The sequence below is a fragment of the Hyla sarda genome, chromosome 12 (assembly GCF_029499605.1).
Source record: "Hyla sarda isolate aHylSar1 chromosome 12, aHylSar1.hap1, whole genome shotgun sequence".
Taxonomy (NCBI): domain Eukaryota; kingdom Metazoa; phylum Chordata; class Amphibia; order Anura; family Hylidae; genus Hyla; species Hyla sarda.
The window spans coordinates 59,775,221-59,798,382 of NC_079200.1; the positions used below are offsets into that span (position 1 = coordinate 59,775,221).

Sequence of the window (23,162 nt, forward strand, 5' to 3'; positions counted from 1 at the left end):
GCATATTCTACAACAAGACCAGCTAATAGGTGAAAATTTACCAACAAAACCATGTCTCACCTCTAAACGAGCTCCCACATTGAAATCTATCCAGGCCCCAAACCGGCTAAAACAACATGGCAGTAAAAAGAACATCGCAAGGACAAATCAGACCACACGGGGCATTTTTTAATGTGGAAGAAACCGATGTTTATGTTGCAAAAGAATAAAGATCGGTCTAACAACTCATAAAAGTAACAGTTCAGGTGTAGTATTCCCCATAAAACACCAATTGGATTGTAGATCGTCATTTGTCGTGTATGTTATAGAGTGTTGTTGCGGCCTACAATATGTAGGCCGCACAACTCATGAGCTCCATCTTCAATTAAATAATCATACACCGAACATCAAAAGAGGGTATCTATTACATAGCCTATCCTGACATTGCAAAGAAAGACATCCCGAGATATAAGACCCAATTTCTATTTATCCAATTGACCAAATCAGTGAACAGACTCCAAATCGTATGAAGGAACTAATCAGGCATGAAATGAATTGGCTCTATCGTTTGGGCTTTCTGTCACCAGGAGGGCTTAATGAAGCTACTGAGCTTATTCGGTAAATTTAAGTCCAATCCAAATCCTACTGCACACCTAGAAAACCTGTCCTATGTATGCTTTCCTGAAATAATAAATAAGAATAAATGCACATTGTATTAAGTCTTTCTCATCAAATATATATATGTAGGAACTTTTTTAGTCTCTAAAGCGACCATCTCAAATAATCCCATAGGTCAGCAATTTAGTAAAGAAAGCCTAGTCATTAGATCCCATTTAGAAAGGCACATAGAATGCTATCTATTTATGTGTGTGTGTATATATATATATAAGGAAATTGGGCAAGATATGGATTACCTTTATTGAATGCTGTCCTCAAACAGCATACAATTTTCAAATGCTTTGAATGTTTCAATCAATTTTAATATCCTCTCAAGTTACTACGTTGAGTAACTGGCACAATCACCAGCCAACCCACGTACCAATATTACTTCTATTATAATAATATTAATTTCAATATTAATATAGTTTATTTTGCAGCACAGTCAGATAGGCGGACTCAAGTTGGTAAACTTCAAAACACTAACTCCACCGCTCGCTATATGTGCAGAGCTTCGCCCTGCCTAATTAGCATCAACAAAAGGTCCCCAAGTAGCAGTGACACATTATATTTATATGTATACCTCTAGCAGTCTATACATCATTAAAATATCACAATAGCTACTGTGATTCTTACTATTCACGTCGCTCCGTTGTGCAGTAATAATTCCACTGAACATTAACTTCGGTCACAGTTCCACCTGCATTTATATTTATATTAACATCAGTATTTATATTCCCATTTGCCTCATGAACAGCAAATGGTCACTACAACAATGCTTACCACTGAGTTTACCACCGATCAGGCAGACAATATACTGCCATTGCTACCAAGTAGCTGCACGATGCGCTCATTCATTCATTCTATGTTCCGTCCACGAAGCGCTGCAGGTTAAATATGTGCGCACCCGCCGCACCGGCACTTAACATCTATACGGACCGCTAACATTCTAATGTTCTGAGGTTTTAATGTTATAACATTATAGTGTTGTAATATAGTTATTTTTTTACTACCAGTGGAATATTATTACACATTATGTGAACCGACTAACATGTCAAAGTGACTAAATTACGGCATCAGCGTGCGTCTTTTGCCAACCATGCCAATCACTGAGTATACCTCACTTCCGTCATGGAATAGCGTCACGGATATGTTTTACCCGCGAATCTTCAAACAGACTGTCTATGTATATATATATATATATATATATACACATCAGAAGTATGTGGTTATACCATACCAGCCTGACGAAGCGGGGTCACCCCACAAAACGCGTTGCTCCCACACATCAAGATCACTTTAATTTAATTTTGTTTTTTATTTTAATATTTATTTTATTTTGTATCATTTTTTTATTAAATAAACAACTATCCAAAGAAAACACTTGTTTCTTTCTGACACATCCTCAAGGTGCCACGGACATCATCCATAGTTTTGTCTCCTGGATACTGCTGGAACAGCTTCCTCCGGGACCACTCTCTTCTACTATTCTTGCTGTAGACATATATATGAAATATGTCACCATTTTTCTCACTAAATATATTTCCAATGGTGCTAGTCACATAAAATTTTCACCAGATGTTGGTAACAACCCAAGTAATCCATATATAAAAAGAAACTAAAATAAATAAGCTCAGAAATTAAATTAAGTCAATGTGTAATATTGTGGAATGACACAGGGAAAAAGTTTTGTACTCACTTACTGATATTTATTTTATACTTATAAAACAGCCTTTGTTAGTAATGAAAGCTTCCCATAGTAATGCCTCCCATATGGAGAAACTAGTTGCATGCATTGCTCTTGTGTGATTTTGGCCCATTCTTCCACACAGTCTTCAAATCTTAAAGGTTCCGTGGGTCTCTTCTATGAATCATGATCTTCAGTTCTTTTCATAGATTTTCAATATGATTTAAATTAGGTCTGTGAAATATTTTGAGAGTTTCATTGGCTGTGTGTTTGTGATCATTGTATTGCTGAATTGTCTACCCTTGTTCTATCTTCATCATCCAGGTAGATTTTTGTCAACAATGTTTCAGTAAATTTGCCCATTCATCCTTCCTTCAATTGTGTTCAGCTCCATACCATAATGTTTCACCTCCAAACTTCAAATCCGTTAGATTTTTCTCTTGTCTGACCACACTATATTCTCCCAGTACTTTACTGGCTTTTCCAACAGTTGTGCAGAAAACTTTACATAAGGTTCAGCATGCTTTTTATTCAGCAATGGAGTCTAGCGTGGTGAGCGTGCATACAGGTCATGGCGGCAGAGTGCATTACTTACTGTATTCTTTAAGACAAGGTCTATCCAATTCCAGGTCTTTTTGGAGCTCTTCTCAAGTGTCCTTGACTCTTGGACAACTCTGCTGATTATTCTTTTCACTCCTTTTCACAGAAATTTTGTGAGTAGCACCTGGTTGAGGAAAATTTATGGTGAAATTATTGTCTTTTACGTCCATATTTTGGTCCCAGCAGTGATCACTGGCCCATTCAGAAGCTTAGAAATGCGCCTGTAACCAACGTCATTGTTATGTTTTGGAACAATTAGGTTGTGAAGGTCTTAAGACAGCTCTTTGTTTTTACCCATCATGGTGTCTTGTATGACACCATTGCAATGAGACCTTTTTGTAAGTCCTTAGTTAGGACTGAACCAGCTGATCATAATTTGCAATGTAAGAAAAAAGCATTGCACTCACCGTTTCTTTTATATATTTATTGTAGATCACTTTATATCTTCATATGGTGCTGGTGCAGGGGCGTGACTGAGACAACTGCCTGTTTCACCCGTGTGAAGCATCAAATGACATGAAACAGGCTGTTGCCTTAGTCATGCCCCTGTACCCCCACCACCCCTCCCTTGGTGTCCGACACCAAATGTTGTTGATCTGGATATGAAGTGATCTACAATAAATATGCAAAAGAAATGGTGAGTGCAATGCTTTTTTCTTACTTTGCCTTGATTCATATGCACCCTATATATTGTATCAGTTATCAAACAGAGTAAGTGGCTAGGACCTAGCAACATGTATGATATTCGCCTGTAGTGCCGTGAGTTACCTACACTAGCTATTTGTTAAATGATATTAATTTGCACTGACAAGTGACTGGATTGTTTTTTAATTACTGAGTTCTGCTGTTATCTAGGCTTTCCATGCCTTTCTGAATTTCCCTTTATTTATGTGTTCAATACATTATCCATGTATCATTTCACATTATTACACATAACATAATTTCTGAGCTTATTTGTTTTGGTTTCTTTGCATGTACTGATTTGGGTTGTTACCGATATCTGGTGAAAATGTCATGTAAAAAGCACTTTTGGAAATATATTTAGTGAGAAAAATGATGACGTCTTCAATACTTATTTCACCCACAGTATATGTTACAACTTTACCAATCCATTAAGAGCCTGGGGCAGTTTAGCAGTTGGGCTGTCAGTAATAATAATGTAGGTTTGCAGCATTTTCTGCCATTCCAGAATTTAGAAACCTGCAACCCTGATGTTTAAAAAATAAAATTAAAAAAAAAATTAAAAAAAAAAGCTAAACTTAAATGTTGACTGTGGTTGTGACATCCCAGTAGCAAAGAGTATTTAAGGAGAGTACTGAGAGTACTGTGAAGCGGCAGTGATCTGTCCACTCATGTGACTATGGCACAGGGCTATGTGTAACTGGGGTAACCAGCGATAAGAGGGGTGTGTGGTGGCTCAGTACCAAATCTCTAGCTGCCCCCCATCAGGGAGTAGTCAGGTGGCTGAGGTATAATAGGTTTGCTGGCTGCATACTATGTCTCAAGTATTGTATGGTCATGCAAAGTGTATTTTCTGCATTAAATGTATTCTCTGTCTTGCACTACAAGTCTGAAGCATATACTGAGGTTTACAGCATGCAGAGGGTTAACTTGTTCTGTACAGCTGAAGGAATGATTTGGTCACATGTACATCCAATAGATAGGAAAGAGCCAGTCCCAAGTCTGCTTTCTTCTTCTGGGGAAAAGAGGTTGACTTAACGTTGTCCTAGTAAGTGTGAACCAAGGCTAGGTCTTTGCCACAGCTACATGTCTTGTCCCTCAGACCTGTAAATCCTAAAGAGGCTATAGTTTAGTTAGCCTAGGTAATGCAAGTGTCAGGTATACCTCCTAGAAATAGACCACAAATTATCTGCTGAACAGTTACTGTTCCTTCTTCAAGTTTTAGTCCCAACAGTTGACATTCTTCAGTCTTACTGGCCCTAGAGAGATGTCTTTAAGAATTAATTAACTGTACAAGAACCTTTCTGCCTTTCATTCGATCTTTTATTGGCCTCTGGTCAGACCATCCTGTTTGCTAAGTTAGAGAGAATTTTTTTACATGCACTTCACTGAATGTCATGTCACAGATTACCCCCAAAAGTGTGAGTAAAGTGGAATACTTATTTTGCATTTCACCATGGTTTACTACCCATGAGGATCTTCATACAGCAGTTTTAGTAAATCGGACATTGGAAATTGCAAGTTATGTTTCTACATATCTGCACATCAGTTCCATGTACATGTGCCTAAGCACTAAAGATTTATTTTTGCATATTATCTGCTTAAGAAGTATTGCTTTAAAGGACAGTGATCAAATTATTATTCTTCTGACTCTTAAAGGAGTACCAAAGGATATTTGATAAGAAGTCTGATCGCGGGGGTCCCACAGCTGGGACCCTGCGATCTCTGTGCAGCACCCGGCATTCATTTAGAATGTTTGGAGCGGGTGGTGGGGGGTCGTGACTTAACAGCCACGCCCCTCACAATGACATGGCCATGCCCCCTCAATGCAAGTCTATGGGAGGGGGCATGACTGCCCTTACATCCCCTCCCATAGTCTTGCATTGAGGGTGTGTGGCGTGACATCACGAGGGGTGTGGTCATGACATCACAACCCCCGCCGCCCACTCCAAGCATTGGGAAAAAATGTTCCAAACGCTGGGGCAGTGGAGTACCCCTTTAAGCTGTACTGCCAAAGGTGTGTACAAGAGACTGTGCATTCACTGGATTTGCGAAAGGAGTTTACAACCACATAAATTGTGACTACGGAGGGTTTATTCCTGGGTTTTGTATTTGGCAACAACTTTATTTAGAAAAAGGGTGTTGGACACAGAAAGGACATTGGGTAACACCACTCAGCTATGTGACATCATTTTTAGGGATTATTACCTTAATTGTAACCCAGAAATAGCTTTTTATAGGTGTACTGATGTGACAGGTCCTACCACTGCTATGCTTGGGATACCCAAGGCAAACTCTAAAATCATCACCTGTAGGAACAACATTTCAAGCATTGCAATCTGCAGCAGTGTGGGCAAGCAGGGGAGGTAAATGTAGGGATTCAGGGGTAGTAAGTATAGATGACCTGTCAAGTATGCGCCAGAAGAATAGGTGGAAGTTGAGGGTTGTAATAATTAGGGATGCACCGAAATCATCAGCTAAGCCGCAGATCCGGTAGCTGATCTGACCACCAGTGGCATGGCCGCGGGATCAGATCAGCTAAGATGGCGGCCAGACGTCTGCTTACCTGCCTTCTGCTGCCATTATGGTGTCTTCTTCTCTGGTAGATCACAGATAACACTGATCAGTGCTATGCCTATGCATAGCAGTGATCAGTATCTGGAATTTATTGCAGTATATAGTCAATATATAGTCTCCTGTGGGACTATGAAAATGTAAAAAAAAGTAAAAAATAAAAAAAAGGAAAGAAAAGTTTTAATAAAAGTGAATAAGCCCATCTCCCAATAAAATTCCAATCTTTTCCTGTAAAAAAAAAAAAATATATATATATAAAAGTAAAATATTAAAATAAATCAACATACTTGGTATGACCAGGTCCGGAAATGTCCGATCTATGAAAATATTGTATTAATGATCCCGTAGAATGAACGGTGTAAACATACATTTTTTTATCACATCATATATTAGAAAAAAAGATATATAAAAAAATTGATCAAAAGAACCAGTCAAAACAAAAAAAGAACAGATAAAAACTACAGATCAGAAATATGAGCCCTCATACATGTCCGTATATGGAAACATAAAAAAGTTATAGGGGTCATTTTAAATGTACAATTCCCCCCCACAAACAATACATTTTTGGGGTTTTCTGTACATTTTATAGTAAAATTAAAGGTTTCATTACTAAGTAAAATTTGTCATGCAAATCCAATTGAACAGAATCCAACTAAAACAGGGAGAACTTCACAAAGGGGCTTTATTTCCCAAGCGGGTAAAACCACAGATCCCCTCACTTTTGTGACGTTACTAGAGGGAAAGGAATAGTGGTTTTATCTGTTTGTTAAATAAAGCCCCTTATGTAGTACTCCCTGTTTTGGTTGGATTTTGGCAATACTTAAAGGGGTATTCCAGGCCAAAACCTTTTTTTATATATCAACTGGCTCCGGAAAGTTAAACAGATTTGTGAATTACTTCTATTAAAAAATCTTAATCCTTCCAATAGTTATTAGCTTCTGAAGTTGAGTTCTTGTTTTCTGTCTAACTGCTCTCTGATGACTAACGTCCCGGGAGCTGTGCAGTTCCTATGGGGATATTCTCCCATCATGCACAGCTCCCGGGACGTGACATCATCATTGAGCAGTTAGACAGAAAACTTCAGAAGCTAATAACTATTGGAAGGATTAAGATTTTTTAAAAGAGGTAATTTAAAAATCTGTTTAACTTTCCGGAGTAAGTTGATATATATAAAAAAAGGTTTTGCCTGGAATACCCCTTTAATTTTGCCTGTGGTGGTGCTGAAGGGACAATAAAAAACTTATTCTGATTACTTGGGATCAGCTTATTGCCAGAGACACTTCTGGTAAAAATAGATGGGTCTGCAGCGGACGAGTGGTGGATACTTTCCTATTGTGCTCATTTTGTGGTTATTTTGTAACAGGTTAATGAGAGGTTATACATGTGTGTTCTAATATTTAATTCTTTATGTAGCCCTAATTCTATATTTTTATTCTTTTCTCTTTCCAAATCTTCATGAAATATATAGTCCCATCAGCAGCAGCGAGGCAAACAGGATCGTCCATCCGAGCATCCTCCAACCCAGAGCGGTACTCTGTTACCATGGCGACAACATCGTGATGCTAATGGTCTGAGAAGACAGAAGAGAGACTGGGTGATTCCTCCAGTCAATGTACCAGAGAATTCGAGGGGACCATTTCCCGAACAGCTGGTGCGAGTAAGTGTCACCAAACTCCCAGCAAATGCTGCATTACATGTCTCAATACAACAGAACACAAACTAATGGTAACCAATGATAAGATCCCATGATAACCAATGATAAGATCCCATGATAACCAATGATAAGATCCCTTGATAACCAATGATAAGATCCCATGATAACCATGATAACCAATGATAAGATCCCATGATAACCATGATAACCAATGATAAGATCCCATGATAACCAATGATAAGATCCCATGATAACCAATGATAAGATCCCATGATAACCAATGTAAATGACTGAAATGTCCCTAAACTGTAAGTACTGTATACTCCTAACACATCGTAGTAAAAGGGTTTTGCACAGATGTGCAGAAGCTTTCTAAACTTATTCAGAGTTATCATCATTTTTTAAATTGTAAAGTTTCTTAACACTTTTTAGTATGTTCCCATACAACAAAAAGGCTGGATATTTCCCGCAGTGGAAAATTTTCTGTAATGCAGGGCATTGTTCTGCAGCAAATCTGCACGATATATTGTGGATTTTGTTCCAAAATTGCATTTGTTTGCTTACACATAAACATTGGCAATGTATTTGAAATCCACAGTTGTAGATGTTGCTGTGGATTCTGGATCATAATCCACACCTATGACATTTCACTGCAGATTTGGACTTCACCATTGAAGTCAATAGGGAAAAACTGCAGCAAATCATTTTAAATCCACACCGGTCAATTTCAACATGGATTTTCGCAGGATTTTTCTGCAGGGATTGAATTTGTTTTTTTTGTTTTTTTTAATCTGTGGTGGCCCAGTACGGGATGTGTTTCCCTGTATCCTTGCTTCCCTGTCAGGCAGCCTCCCTTCAGTGTCTCCTGGGCTCCCTTGCATCTGCCCCCCATGTAAATATGTTTATTATGTATTGTTCTGTGTAATGTGTGAAGAAAGCGTTGTCACTTTAAGACTGTTTGCCATGTGACTTGTCATGTGATTGTTACCCAGGAGGTATCAGTTACTAGGTGACTTAAGGGTGACCAATGGGACTCCCCAGAGCCTCCCCTATAAAAGCCCTGGGTGGAGCCTCTGCTCTCTCTTGCTACTTGCTGAGGTCCAGTCAAGTCGTGCCTAAGTGTGTGTCCAGAGTCATAGGAGGCCTCAAGTCCAGTCTAGAGCCACAAGCTACACACCCGCAAGTAAGCCACAGTCACAGTCTTGTCAGTCACAAGTGAAGTCAGTCACAGTCATCATTTTTCAAGTCAACATGGCCTGCATTAAATGGACCCCATCTACTACAAGTCCCAGCAAGCCCTTAAGGTCTCTGAAGTCATTGGTCATCTACGTGGGCCTGGCTGAACTGTGTAGACTTTTCCACCTGTCTAACCTCAGTAAAGCTACCGTTATCCGTAACTTGGCGTTGGAGTCATTATTGCCCCTGTGCCTAGCCCAGGATCCAGCGGTATAACTTCGTGTGGTATTGAGGATAAACCATGCCCTGGCGTCACAAATACAAGGGGTTAATGCCATCTGCCCCTAGGGTAATTCCATCTGCCCTTTGCAACACACCCCATACCACAAATCTATTCCACTTAACTGCTTCTATAAATGCTGCAGCAAATACACCATGTCTGAACCCGATCTCGAAGTTAGTATGTATTTCAATTCCTCACCATTTTTAAGACCTCTTCTTGATGTAGGTGACTGTGCACATTTATATGTTTGTATCAATGTAGTAGTCTAGGCAGTCTTATGTCAGCTAAACACAGATGCAGCACAAGCAAAATTTGTGTCCTAAGGATTAGGAACCATTGGAGTGAGGGTTAAGCTCACATTATTATTACAGTATTTTAGTGTTTTATACCTTATTCCATCAAATAGGCCAAAAGTATATTTTTGTTTTAGAACTCTCAGCAAGAATGTGCTGCATAATGTGCATGACTGTCTGGATGTCACTAGATACAGCTGCAGAGTGTGACGGAACAAACTGCTATGGTAAATCCCCCACAGCTGCTGATTTCCTGCTCTCCTACTAGCAATAGGCTATTGCTTTGTCTCAGGCTATGTTTCGTCCTCTAGTGGCAATTAATGAAAATAGCAAGACAATATCCAAGATTTGTCGCTTCCTATGAAACCTTAAAAATAGATATTCTAATCTAGTAAATGAGTGGCATACTGCTAGGATGTGTCATCACTTTATGATTGGTCGGGATCCAACCACTGCGATTCCCACATATCCTAAAGAAGAAAGGAAGGCTCAGATGGTGTTTTGGTGCCTTCAGTGTGGATGCTATAACACACAGTTCGTGATGCCAAAAACAAGGCTGTGGTGCCACTAAAGGTGATAGGAGTGATTGAAGGTAAAGTGTAAGGTTTTAAAGTGTTTGTGACGCCAGGGCACTGTTAATCCCCACGGTTTGAGGATGAGATAGCCTCTCCTGGGCCAGGAGCGGCGTAATGAATACAGCAATACAAGGTTACGGATAACTATCTTTACTGTTGCTGAATTTACTGAATTCTTGACAATACAAGCTTTAGTGCAGAGGGATGTGCAGAAGTTAACCCGGGGAACCTTTCGCTTTGCTGGGAGTTGTAGATGCTGTTGATGCAGCTTTCAAATCATTAGCAGCTCACGCTGACATGAGAGATTTAACTTGACTGAATGAAGACATGATTTTCCTCAAGAGTTTTGCTTTGACATTCAGGCTTTGACATTCACCTGTGTCCCGGGCCTTCTTGAGATTGGCGTGGCTGTAGAATTTTTGAAGTTTTCTTCTCCCTAGGCTTCTCCTCACGTACCTGCACTCCACTTCCGAACTCCTAATTCTACATTAAATAGCTCCTGACCCCCTACAGTACATACAAGCAAGGTTTCTGAGTACCCCATTGGGGCATCAGGGTCACCTGGTCACTCTGCCACAATCCCTTAAAGGTACAATGAATCATTAAGGCATAAGATTATAATATATCACATTACAACAGGTCAGACTAAGGAGCAGTGGGTCCAACGCAGAGACAGTAAGGATACCTGAGGCAATCTATAGCCCACAGGACAGCCTTTAGTGCTGGGACACCAAAGTGTAGCACTGTATCATCTTTTAAAGGGGTTCTCCACTGCCCTGCCTTCCGGAGCACCGCTCGTAGCGTCCGGAAGTTTATTACTCCGAACGTTGTGTGCGGGCTTCCATGTTCGAGGCCACCCCCTGGTGATGTCATGCCCGCCCCCTCGTGACGTCACGCCCGCCCCCTCAACAAAAGTCTATGGGAAAGGGGTGCGACCGCTGTCACGCCCCTTCCCATAAACTTTCGTTGAGGGGGCGGGCGTGATGTCACGAGGGGGTGGGCGTGACGTCAAAAGGGAGCGGCCTCGAACATGGAAGCCCGCACACAGCGTTCGGAGTAATAACTGCGAGCGGAGCTCCGGAAGGCAGGGCAGTGGAGAACCCCTTTAAGATGGTAATACCCTTTGACAATTCTACATTTGCTGTGCAGTAGACCATACAAAGCGAGACTTAGATTTATAAGCCCATAAACAGAAATTTTGGTGCTGTGCAAAATAAAAAACAAATGCATACTGATTAACCAGGGTCCCCTGTACCCCCTGCTTTGACATCTCCTGGTGCCCCCTGCTTGTCGCTCTGCTTGCTACTTCCAAGGTGGGCTCACATAGGATGGCCTGCTCACTCAATCACTGACTGAGATGGGAGGCCACTGTGGCCAGTGATTGGCTGAGCAAGTGGTCACCGATGAGAAAAGTTCATTTCAGATGTAGCAAGCAGAGCGGAGTGAATGGAAGACATCAAAGCAAGAGCTGCAGAAGAACCCAGGTAGGGGAGTATGCATTTTTTATTTTTGGAGTGGCACCAGCACCATATAAAAATGGGATATGTCCAGAATAACCCCTTAGAGAGGTACTTCAGGATTAGAATAGCTGCCTTACAAAATAAGTGCTTTACTATGTGTGTGGTATTGCCACTCAGTTGCAGTTGAAGTGAATTGAGCTTTAATGCCACACAACACCTTAGGAAAGGTGTGAAAAAGAGAGAGAGGTGCTCCGTGTGCAGGATCTCAAGTGACGCAGAATGGGGGAGGGGAGTTTGGCAGCCGCTTACCAACTGGAGTTGTGTATCCACATACACAACAATGGGAAGTGTGATATCAAGCAGGGATAGGGTGTCTGTCTGCAGCCTTCCTGATAGAGGAATAGATGGCGTGGAAGTGACTATGGTATGTTCAGGAATCTTTGGCACTGAACGGAACAACATGCAGTGAGACCACAAGGATCTAAAGCTGAAATAGTTTATTGTGCAACCATACAACGTTTTTCACTGCGCATGCGCAGCTTCTTCAGGACAGGTGTAACACTGCTTCTGAAAGAAAGCAGCTATGTTTTTGTTTTTTGTTTTTTAACCCTGGATAACCCCTTGAATGCTGGCAGCACACTATAAAAACAATATGGAGTAATGTCTCAAGAATTGCCATTGTCTTGTCCTCTAAACCAGGGGTATTTAAATAAAATTCAAAGAGGTCCAGAAAATTTTCTCAGGCAAAGGTCTAGAAAATCCCCCCTCCCAGTAGGTAGTAACAGCTCCCCTGTATAGTAGAAGTCACACTGTAAATAGTAGCAGCTCCCCATTTAGGTGGTAACAGCCCAATGTAGATAGTAGTTTACCCTTAGGTAGTGGTAGCCAACAAGTTCCAGTTCGACTGTGGGTCTAATGATCCAAAACTGACAGTATTGGAGATCCCTATAATGCAGCTGTTATATGGGCAAAAAAAAATGTGACTGTATTTGCTTGTCTGAAACCAGCCTAAAGCTACATTTATCAGAGATATCATATATACATGAACATTTAGCTAAGAATGCCATAGATGTCTTGTATTTTGGGTCAATAAGGTCAGGAGTTGTTGGTGTCCATCACTCAATAGATCTGGCACTGCCTTATGGCGAAGTAGAAAAACTCAAGTCTTGACAGTAGTGTCAACAGAGCCAGCAAAAACATGTCCGTTCTCTATGTAGATGACCAAAAAAAAATTATAATGTTGTTGTCTGTTATGGTTCCCATGTAAAGGAAAGGACAGTCAGACTCGCTCCTCTAATGTCACCGTCTTAAAGGGAACTTGTCACATTGAACATGCAGTCGGATCTGCTGTCATCACGCTATAGAGCAGGACATGCTGAGTAAACTGAGATATAGCTTTGTGGGAAAGATTAATAAGGGTAATTTACTCACCTTAATCTCTGCTAATTTTGAGTTTAGGAGCCAAGTGGGCGGACCTACTCAACATGATACTGGCAGATCAGATGGACTGTTTGGTGGGACAGGCTCCCTTTAATAAAGTCCTAAGCATTGTTTTCATGGGGCTGCAGAGAAAGTTTTGAAGTTAACTCTGCAAAATGAACAGGCAGATGTGTAGGAGCACACACAAAGGGAAGCAACCAAAGGAAACTTATTTTCATGCTCAATCATTGAAGGGCTGATAAGTGGACAAGATCTGGCAGAATCACACCCTAGACATTGCGTAAGTGACTCTGTTCATTACATGCAATAAGCACTTTAATAGTTCCGCACAGACCGTGCCGGAGCCCTGGTTTTCTGTCATTATCTGCCCGCACTTCCTTGCATCAACAACAAGGCCATGACAAAGGCACAAAAAGCTGCTGAGCCCTCCATGCTACCCCCTCAGCACTGCCTACCTGTTATGTGTGGAGACCCCATTGCTAAAAGAAACAGATTAAGCAGCCAGCTATGGCGACCACCCACAGCGTCTTAACTCTGATGTTTTCTTGGCCCTGGCTTATTTGTCACCAATCCCGTCAGGTCTCTGACCCACATGTGGACCCCCACCGTGAGGTCAGGAAGAAGAACTCTGCGTGAGCCGAAATATAATCAGTTCACGGGTCGCTCTTTAATGGTCTGGAAAGGGAAGGAAGACAAGAAAATCTGTCTATTCCCTAACACCTAATCTCAAGCCTAGATTCCAGCAAGTGACATGAGCAGGGGAGGCGGGGGGGTCCGACATGGCCAGCGGATGACAGCTGGATGCTAAATGGAAGTACAGCTAAAATATCCGATCCTAAATAAGACTGAAACTGCAGCTTAAAGGGGTTCAATGAATCCACACTAAAAGATGGCGATTTTCACCTGCTGCCTTATCAGAAGCTTAACACACGGCATTATAGGAAGCACCATATTGATAAGAAAACCCAAGGTTCTTGAAAGAAACTGAGCAGTTAGATCAGTTTATTTTTTTTATTTTTTATTTTGCAGTGTTAGAATAGCCAATGAAAAGCCCGGCTAATCTTCTGCCCAAAGGGGCATTCACACATAGAATATAGGTTGCAACATTTTTGCATCTGAAAAGTGATGAAAATATATTTGTCTAAATGAGGTTGTTTTGTTGGCAAGCACTTGGATCTCACCAGAAGATCTAAAATAACATTGCTCCAAAAAATGGAGCAGACAATGAGTCACTAGGTTCATTCATATAGGGAACATGGAACCCTCATTCTTGTGATTGGTGTGGTCCCAGATAATGAGGGGACCAAACCATGTTCACACCAGAGGAAGCAGACTTAGGGCTTATTGGATTCGCTGCACACTACAGAATCCTTCCACTGATATTCCGCTGCCAAAAGAATCAATTTAGAATACAGAAATTGGGGCTTAGAGTCGTGAATATTAGGATAACAAATGTTTATTTCAGTATATAATGTATAAAGTTAGTATACTTGGGAACTGTGAATCACAGGACCCTTGTGAATCAACAGAAACACAAAATGGTTGTTCAATGGTTAATGTAATAAAATCATGGCAAATAAAAAGGGTTATTACAATAAAATATGGCTTTTAAAACACATAAAATAATCCTTTAAATAAGTGTCCACACCCCCTCCCATAGACATGAATGGAGGGGGCGTGGCGTGACGTCTCGTCTCCAGTCCCGGAAACCCGGAGGTTTCCAAAACTGGAGATTCAGCACCCGCATAGAAAGTGAGTTCTGCAGGGAGATCGGGGGTTGGGGGGGGGGGGGTCTCAGCCTCTATTATGTACAATGTAATATCACCACCCCCTGGACTACATTTCCTATCCCCCCCCCCCCCCCCTTCTGTGGCCCAGCATCATTGCAGTCACAGCATCATTGTGATTCCTTCCTAGTAATTATACATATTGTATTGATACTGAGTCCTGCCCTGGGGGGATATATATATATATATATATATATATATATATATATATATATATATACAGTGGTCCCTCAAGTTACAATATTAATTGGTTCTGGGACGACCATTGTATGTTGAAACCATTGTATGTTGAGACCATAACTCTATGGAAACCTGGTAATTGGTTCTGAAGCCCCAAAATGTCATCCAAAAATAGGGAAAAAAAGTGAGAATTAAAGAAAAAATAAGTAGATAACTAATATAGATAAAGCAAATCCTTACATATAAAAGTAAGAAAGATCTGCTGGGAGCTGTAAATCACTGTCTATGTCAGTGTTTTCCAAGCAGGGAGCCTCCAGCTGTTGCAAAACTACAACTCCCAGCATGCCCGGACAGCCAACGGCTGTCTGGGCATGCTGGGAGTTGTAGTTTTGCAACAGCTGGGGGCACCCTGCTTGGGAAACACTGGTCTATGTAGAGGAAAGGAGCTTCTTCAGGGTCCTGTACAGTACAGGCAATGTCCTAAAAAAAAGTAACATGGAGTCGCCCTTGGTGTCCAAAGGAGCAGCTAACCCTGGCACAGGTAAAGTGTACAGAACATGTAGTACCACTCTGTACTGTAGGGGGCGCTACCAGACATCAGTCAGTGCATACGCTTCAGGAATACAGGGTGTTTTACCAGTAAATTGCCCATTTTGATTGGTCGGTTCTTCTGGCCATTGACAAGTTTCACAGATCTGGACAGTCCGTACATTGTATGTTGAGTCTGGTTTCAAGTTACAATGGTCCAGAAAAGACCATTGTATGTTGAAACTATTGTATGTTGAGGCCATTGTAAGTTGAGGGATTACTGTATATATATTAATATATTGCCCTTAATTGCCTGAGAGCTGGAAGAAATCAGTCGTGTACTGTCCTGGCTGTCTAATGCCATGAGATGAAATTAGTCAGAGGAAAGGTGGAAACTTTTATTGCTAAGATCGACAATTTCCTTTTCACTTCCTGCTCTTCATCTTGGTCGTAGTTATAGGGATTATTTTATTCTAATGTCAGGGACGATTTCACCACTTTGGAAGCTCCCCCCCCCCCCCCAGCTCCTCGTCTATGCATTAATGCAGGAGGGCAGTTCTCGGAGACTCGCTGTAGAATATCTGGATAATTTGCTGGAGAACATTCAATTAGAATATATTAATATTTAAAATTTTCCTCATTAATTTGATATCTGGAGACTTCATTTAGTGCTGGGGTATGCAGCCGGGGGTGGTGTGGGCAGCATGTTGTTTGATGTGCCTACCTGTCATTCACCCGTGAGATGCATGCCATACGTGGGGATGGCAGGATGATGAGATTAACTTTTTTTATCACCGCTTAAAAAGTACGTTCCCGAATGTGGATACAAGAAATATCAAGGCTTGTTAACTGAATTAGATTTAGCAAATTTATAATGTGTTTTGCATTTATATTCCCTTCTACAAGATCTCTGCTTGCTTATCAGTTAATGGAAACATTCTTTTTTGCAAGCAGAGGCTGGAAACCAATCCTGAAGTGGTTACATTCAGGGCTGGTGCAAGGATTTTTGCCATCCTTGGCAAAACCTAATTTTACCACCACCTTGTCCCAGACCATTGGCTCCGCCCTTTTACATGCCCCACCTTAATACTGGGGTGACACACTGTAACAAACCCCCTCCTCATTACATTTTCTTACTATTGGGGTGACACACTGTAACAAAGCTCCTCCACATGTAATCTCCTTACTATGAAACTAAGGTGCAGATTTCTTCACACTTAAATGGGCACTGTCACATACAAAATCGTTTGATATGTTGTAAAGCATGTATAACCAATAGGTTTTGTAATCGCTTTCATTAGAAATTTTTCAGTATTTCATACTGAGCAAGCCAGTCAAACTACTGCCCCCTACCTGCTTGGACACATACTTGTCCTGCTGTGTCCAAGCGTCATCACCTATGTCATGGACACACTTCCTTGATTGACAGCCGTGAGCGCGGGGCTCATAGCTGGAGGAAAAATCTTCCCCCTATCAACTTGTGTCCCACTACTGTCAGTGAGGACAAGCTGGGAGTTGTAGTTTTGCTAATGCTAGGGGAGAAGTGAGCAGACAGTATACTGAGGGAGGGGGCGGAGACCTGCACAGTGAGGCCACGCCCCCTCCCTTTGAGAGGAATTCAGACTAGTGAGCTAAATTAAAAGTGTAATAAAAAAATAAATAAAGGTGCTAGACACATAAAAATTAGATGTACATGGTCAGGGTTAGGTACTGAGTGATATATTTAAAAAAATGTGTTTTTTGTTGGATCTGACGGATACGCTTTAACACAACAGCAGTGGCTGTGCAGGAATCATCCTCTGCTTCAGCTCAGCCCCGCCTCCTCCACAGCATCACCAAAGGTCCTTCAGCAACCATCTCTCCTATCCTGCATGTTTAAAGGGGTTGTGCGCTGCCCTGCAGTTCGGAGCTCCGCTCACAGCGTCCGGAAGTTAATTACTCCGAACGCTGTATGCGGGCTTCCGTGTTCGCAGCCGCCAGGCGTGACGTCACGCCCGTCCCCTTCGTGACGTCTTGCCCACCCCCTCGTGACGTCTCGCCCCTTCCCAAAGACTTTGTTTGAGGTTGTGGGCGTGAGGTCATGAGGGGGCGGGCAAGACGTCACGAAGGGGACGGGCGTGACGTCACGCCTGGCGGCTGCGAACACGGAAGCCCGCACACAGCGTTCGGAGTAATGAACTTCCGGACGCTGTGAGCGGAGCTCCGAACTGCAGGGCAGCGCACAACCCCTTTAAGCTCCGCCACCCAACATGTAACTGGTCACATGATGGTGACATCTTCAAAGGTCGTATACCTTTACCATCTAGTCGGCTGGGCCAGGGGAAGAAGTAGAGGGAAGGGTAAGGATAATTCTATCTGGCTATCAGGAGCAGCACCGTCACTTCACATCACATACAGACTAATAATTACTATGTATGTTATATGACAGTGCTGCTCCTGACAGCCGGATAGAGGAGCCAGTGCAGCACCGCCACTGTGGCCACAGGTGGCGCCCTCATCAAGGTGGATGCTCTAGGGAGCAGCCTATTCTGCCTATGGCTAAAGCCAGTGTAATGAAGAATTCTGTTTCTTCAAGAGTACTGTCTCCAGAACAGCTGATAGAAATGCTGAGTCAGCACAGGCACCCACCCCATACTATTGGTTGGGGGGGGGGGGGAGGGTGCAGTCTAGCTCTGGTCACTTTTCGCTGCCTTGCTGCCTGGAAGCAGTTCTCTGCAACCCGTCCACTCTCATGTGTGATGTCCCAGTACAGGACATGGTCCTGTACTACCTTTAGGCCCTGTCAGGTTGAGACCCTCAGTGACCTGGGGCTCCCCTGCAAGGTCTCTTCCTGTTGTTCCATAATGTTGTGTATATCACTTTAATGCATAGATAGTATCCTAATGTATAGGTAGTACAAAGGACCTGTGGAAGGTCTCATGGACATGTGTAAGTCTGTCACATGTTAAGTTATGCAGTCACATGATTTGTGGTCTCATGTTCTTCCAGAGAGCACCAGCTTAACCTATGACCCGCACCTTGACCAATGGGCTTTAGTCCAGCTCTCCACTATATAAAGGGGCGGCCATTACAATTCAGGCTCTTCTACCATCAGTCTTTACTGAGACAGCAACCACCAGAGATCTCATTTTAAGTGATCAGCATCTGGAAGACCCCAAAAGCTACAGTCATTCCAGTAAGTCTCAAGTCTATGTCTGCTGTCACTGAAACTAGTCAAGTCCTGCATATAGTCAAGTCCAATCTCAAGTCACGTTAATTACAAGTATATTGGTCCAGCAAGCTGCGAGGTCCTTCTGGATCCTGGCCACCTCTCTGGGGAATCTTGCCTTAGCTGTGAAGATAATTCTATCTGTCTTATACTCAGTAAAGCCTCCGTTTGATCATAACTGGTTGTGGACTCTCATTTCACTACTAGCAACTAGGATAGCGGAGAAACCGGCCGTGTGGTGTTCCGGAACCCTAAAACCGCACTGGCGTCATGAACAATAGGGGTTAACAACATCTTGCCCCCGGGGTTAATACCATCTGATCCCACCACCACCCGTGGTCCTGCCATACACCCGTGGGTCACCACACATGCTTTTCCCCAGTCTTTCTCTTTTTTCCAGCTTTTCCCGAGGCTTTTCCCTTGCTGCCTGGATACAGTTCTCCACAACCCCTCCACTCACATGTACTCAGTTTTTTCCTTTCCCCCAGCTTTTTCCTGAGGATTTTCCCTTGCTGCCTGGACACAGTTCTCTGCAACCCCTCCACTCTCATGTACTCAGCTTTTCTGCAACCCCTCCACTCTCATGTACTCAGCTTTTCCCTTTTCCCCAGCTTTTCCCTTGCTGCCTGGACACAATTCTCAACAACCCCTCCACTCTCATGTACTCAGCTTTTCCCCAGTCTTTCTCTTTTTTCCAGCTTTTCCCGAGGCTTTTCCCTTGCTGCCTGAACACAGTTCTCTACAACACCTCCACTCACATGTACTCAGCCTTTCCCTATTCCACAGCTTTTCCCAAGGCTTTTCCTTTGCTGCCTGGACACCGTTCTCTGCAACCCCTCCACTCTCATGTACTCAGCTTTTCCCAATCTCTGTGCTATTCCCCACCTTTTCCCGAGGCTTTTCCCACCCTTTGGAAAAAATAACTGAAATCAGTTGCTTTCTACAACCATCAATAAGCTTCTTACACCTCTCAGCCGGAATGTTGGACCACTCTTCCTTTGCAAACTGCTCCAGGTCTCTCTTATTGGAAGGTGCCTTTTCCCAACAGCAATTTTAAGATCTCTCCACAGGTGTTCAATGGGATTTAGATCTGGCCTCATTGCTGCCACTTCAGAACTCTCCAGCTTTTTGTTTCCATCCATTTCTGGGGGCTTTTTGATGTATGTTCGGGGTCATTGTCCTGCTGTAAGACCTAAGATCTTGGACACAAACCCAGCTTTCTGACACTGGGCTGTACAGTGCGACCCAAAATCCACTGGTAATCCTCAGATTTCATGATGCCTTGTACACATTCAAGGCACCCAGGGCCAGAGGCAGCAAAACAACCCCAAAACATAATTGAACCTCCACCATATTTCAGTGTATGTACTGTGTTCTTTACTTTGTAGGCCTCATTCTGTTTTTGGTAAACAGTAGAATGATGTGCTTTAACAAAAAGCTCTATCTTGGTCTCATCTGTCCACAAGACGTTTTCCCAGAAGGATTTTGGCTTACTCAAGTTCATTTTGGCAAAATGTATTCTTGCTTTTTTATGTTTCTGTGTCAGCAGTGGGGTCCTCCTGGGTCTCCTGCCATAGCGTTTCATTTCATTTAAATGTCGATGGATAGTTTGCGCTGACACTGATGCTCCCTGAGCCTGCAGGACAGCTTGAATATCTTTGGAACTTGTTTGGGGCTGCTTATCCACCATCCGGACTATCCTGCGTTGACACCTTTCATAATTTTTTCTCTTCTGTCCACACCCAGGGAGATTAGCTACAGTGCCATGGGTTGCAAACTTCGTGATAATGTTACGCACTGTGAACAAAGGCAAATCTAGATCTCTGGAGATGGACTTGTAACCTTTTCCACAATTTTGGTTCTCAAGTCCTCAGACAGTTCTCTTCTCTTTCTGTTGTCCATGCTTAGTGTGGCACACACAGACGCACAATGCAAAGACTAAGTGAACTTCTCTCCTTTTTATCTGCTTTCAGGTGTGATTTTTATATTGCCCACACCTGTTACTTGCCCCATGTGAGTTTGAAGGACTATCGCATGCTTGAAACAATCTTATTTTTCCACAATTTTGAAAGGGTGCCAATAATTTTGTCCAGCCCATTTTTGGAGTTTGGTGTGACATTATGTCCAATTTGCTTTTTTTCCTCCCTTTTTTGGTTTAGTTCCAATACACACAAAGGGAACAAATATGTGTATAGCAAAACATGTGTTACTGCAATCCTTTTCTGTGAGAAAGAAACTCTATAAATGACCCAGAGGGACTAGAGAAGCCAATACACTATATGTCACCAAACCCCAGGGCCGTAGCCTGGGGTGCAAAACACCTCTGTTTATTCCCCCCAAAAAATATATAAAATATTACTTTTATTGTGTAAATAAAAAATACACAATAAAAGTTATATTTTATATATTTTTTGGGGGGAATAAACAGAGGTGTTTTGCACCCCGGGCTATGGCCCTGGGGGTTGGTGATATATTATGTCTGTGAGAAATACTTCATTTTCTGGAAAAATTTCAGATGTGCCAACATATAAGGCCATGACTGTAGCTCTCTAAACTGTGGCCATCCACATCCTGCAAAACTACAACTCCCAGCATGCAAACGGCTGTCTGGACATGCTGGGAGTTGTACTTTTGCAACAGCTGGATGTCAACAATTTAGACACCACTGCCCTAAGGGTATGGCCACACATCGCGGAAATGCTAAATTATGTGAAGCTGGGGAAAAGCTGAGTACATGAGAGTGGAGGGGTTGCAGAAAAGCTGATTACATGAGAGTGGAGGGGTTGCAGAGAACTGTGTCTAGGCACCAAGGGAAAAGCTGGGGAAAAGCACAGAGATCAGGAAAAGCTGAGTACATGTGAGTGCAGTGGTTGTAGAGTAGTGTTGAGCGGCATAGGCCATATTCGAATTCGCGAATATATGGACGAATATTCGTCATATTCGCGAATATTCGCATATTCGTAATATTCTCGTTGTATTTTCGCATATGTGAATATTCGCGTGTACGAAAATTTACATATGCGAAAATTAGCATATGCAAATTATCGCATGTGCGAAAATTCGCATGCCGGTCTCACACAGTAGTATTAGAGCCTTCTTTACACCACACAAGCTGGAAACAGAGAGGGATGATCACTGTGATGTGTACTGTGAAAAAAAATAAAAAAATAAAAAATTTAAAAAAACGAATATTCATAATTACGAATATATAGCGCTATATTCGCGAATATTCGTGAATTCGCGAATATGCGATATTCGCGAATAAAATTCGAATTGCGAATATTCGCGAGCAACACTATTGTAGAGAACTGTGTCCAGGCAGCAAGGGAAAAGCCTCGGGAAAAGCTGGGGAAAAGGGAAAACCAGAGTACATGAGAGTGGAGGGGTTGTAGACAACTGTGTCCAGGCATCAAGGGAAAAGCTGTGGAAAGCACAAAGATCAGGAAAAGCTGAGTACATGAGAGTGGAGGGGTTGAAGAGAACTGTGTTCAGGCAGCAAGGGAAAAGCCTCAGGAAAAGCAGGGGAAAAGCGGAGTACATGAGACTGGAGGGATTGCAGAGAACTGTGTCCAGGCAGCAACTGAAAAGGCAGGAAGAGCATGATGGATAGCGGTCTCCCTTGCCTCTGCGCCAGGGGACACACATTCCTACATCCTCACCTCGGGGATCCTCCAGGCTGATGAAAGCCGTGGGGATCGGCTTCACAGTTTTACAGCAGCAGCAAGAGTGAGCCGCAGCAGCGGGAATACAGTTTACTTTATCCTGCTGTGATAGCGCGGAGATCGGGGTGTAGTGAGATGTGTCCAGGGAGCTGGTGCCAAATACTGAGCAGAATGAGGCTGCAGCACCCCCCACCCCCCCAACAACCAATAGTATGGGGCAGGTGTGCGCGTCTCGGCCAATCACAGTGGCTTTGCTGACTCAGCATTTATTATCAGCTGCTTGGACACATTTCTCTACAGGGAACAGTTTTAGCAGCTTGGACACATTTCTATACAGAGAACAGTCTTCTTCACTACCCTGGTCACATATAGCTCATTTGAAGAGAGTTCTAAGGCCAAGTTCACACGTAGTTTTCAAGCACTTATTATGTGCGGTATGATGTAATGTTCACCACATTGTGGTTCACCACAGGCTGCAGTTTACACTGTGGTTTGCGATGCATATTTTTTGACCATCTAATTTAAATCATCAGAGAAAAGACATCAGTATTAAAAAAGCATTGCTGCTTTCTTCCAAAAACAGTGCCACACCTGTCGACAGGTTATGTGTGGTGTTGCAGCTCAGACCAATTTACTTCACTAGATTTGAGCATCCATGGTTCTTCTAATCCATTATAGCTCCGTGTTTACTACAATTTCTTGCTTTTCCCTATAAGGGTGCGTTCACACTGAGGAATT

At 42.5% G+C, this 23,162-nt stretch overlaps 1 protein-coding gene across 4 annotated transcripts in view; it reads left to right on the forward strand.

Annotated features, from left to right (window-relative positions):
• Positions 1-23,162, forward strand: part of CDH4 (cadherin 4) — a 471,037-nt gene that overhangs the window by 300,165 nt on the left and 147,710 nt on the right. For all 4 annotated transcript variants that reach the window (XM_056548614.1, XM_056548613.1, XM_056548615.1 and 1 more), the window contains one exon: positions 7,647-7,835. In XM_056548614.1, the coding sequence (XP_056404589.1) occupies positions 7,647-7,835 (189 nt within the window). The remainder of the gene's footprint in view (positions 1-7,646; positions 7,836-23,162) is intronic.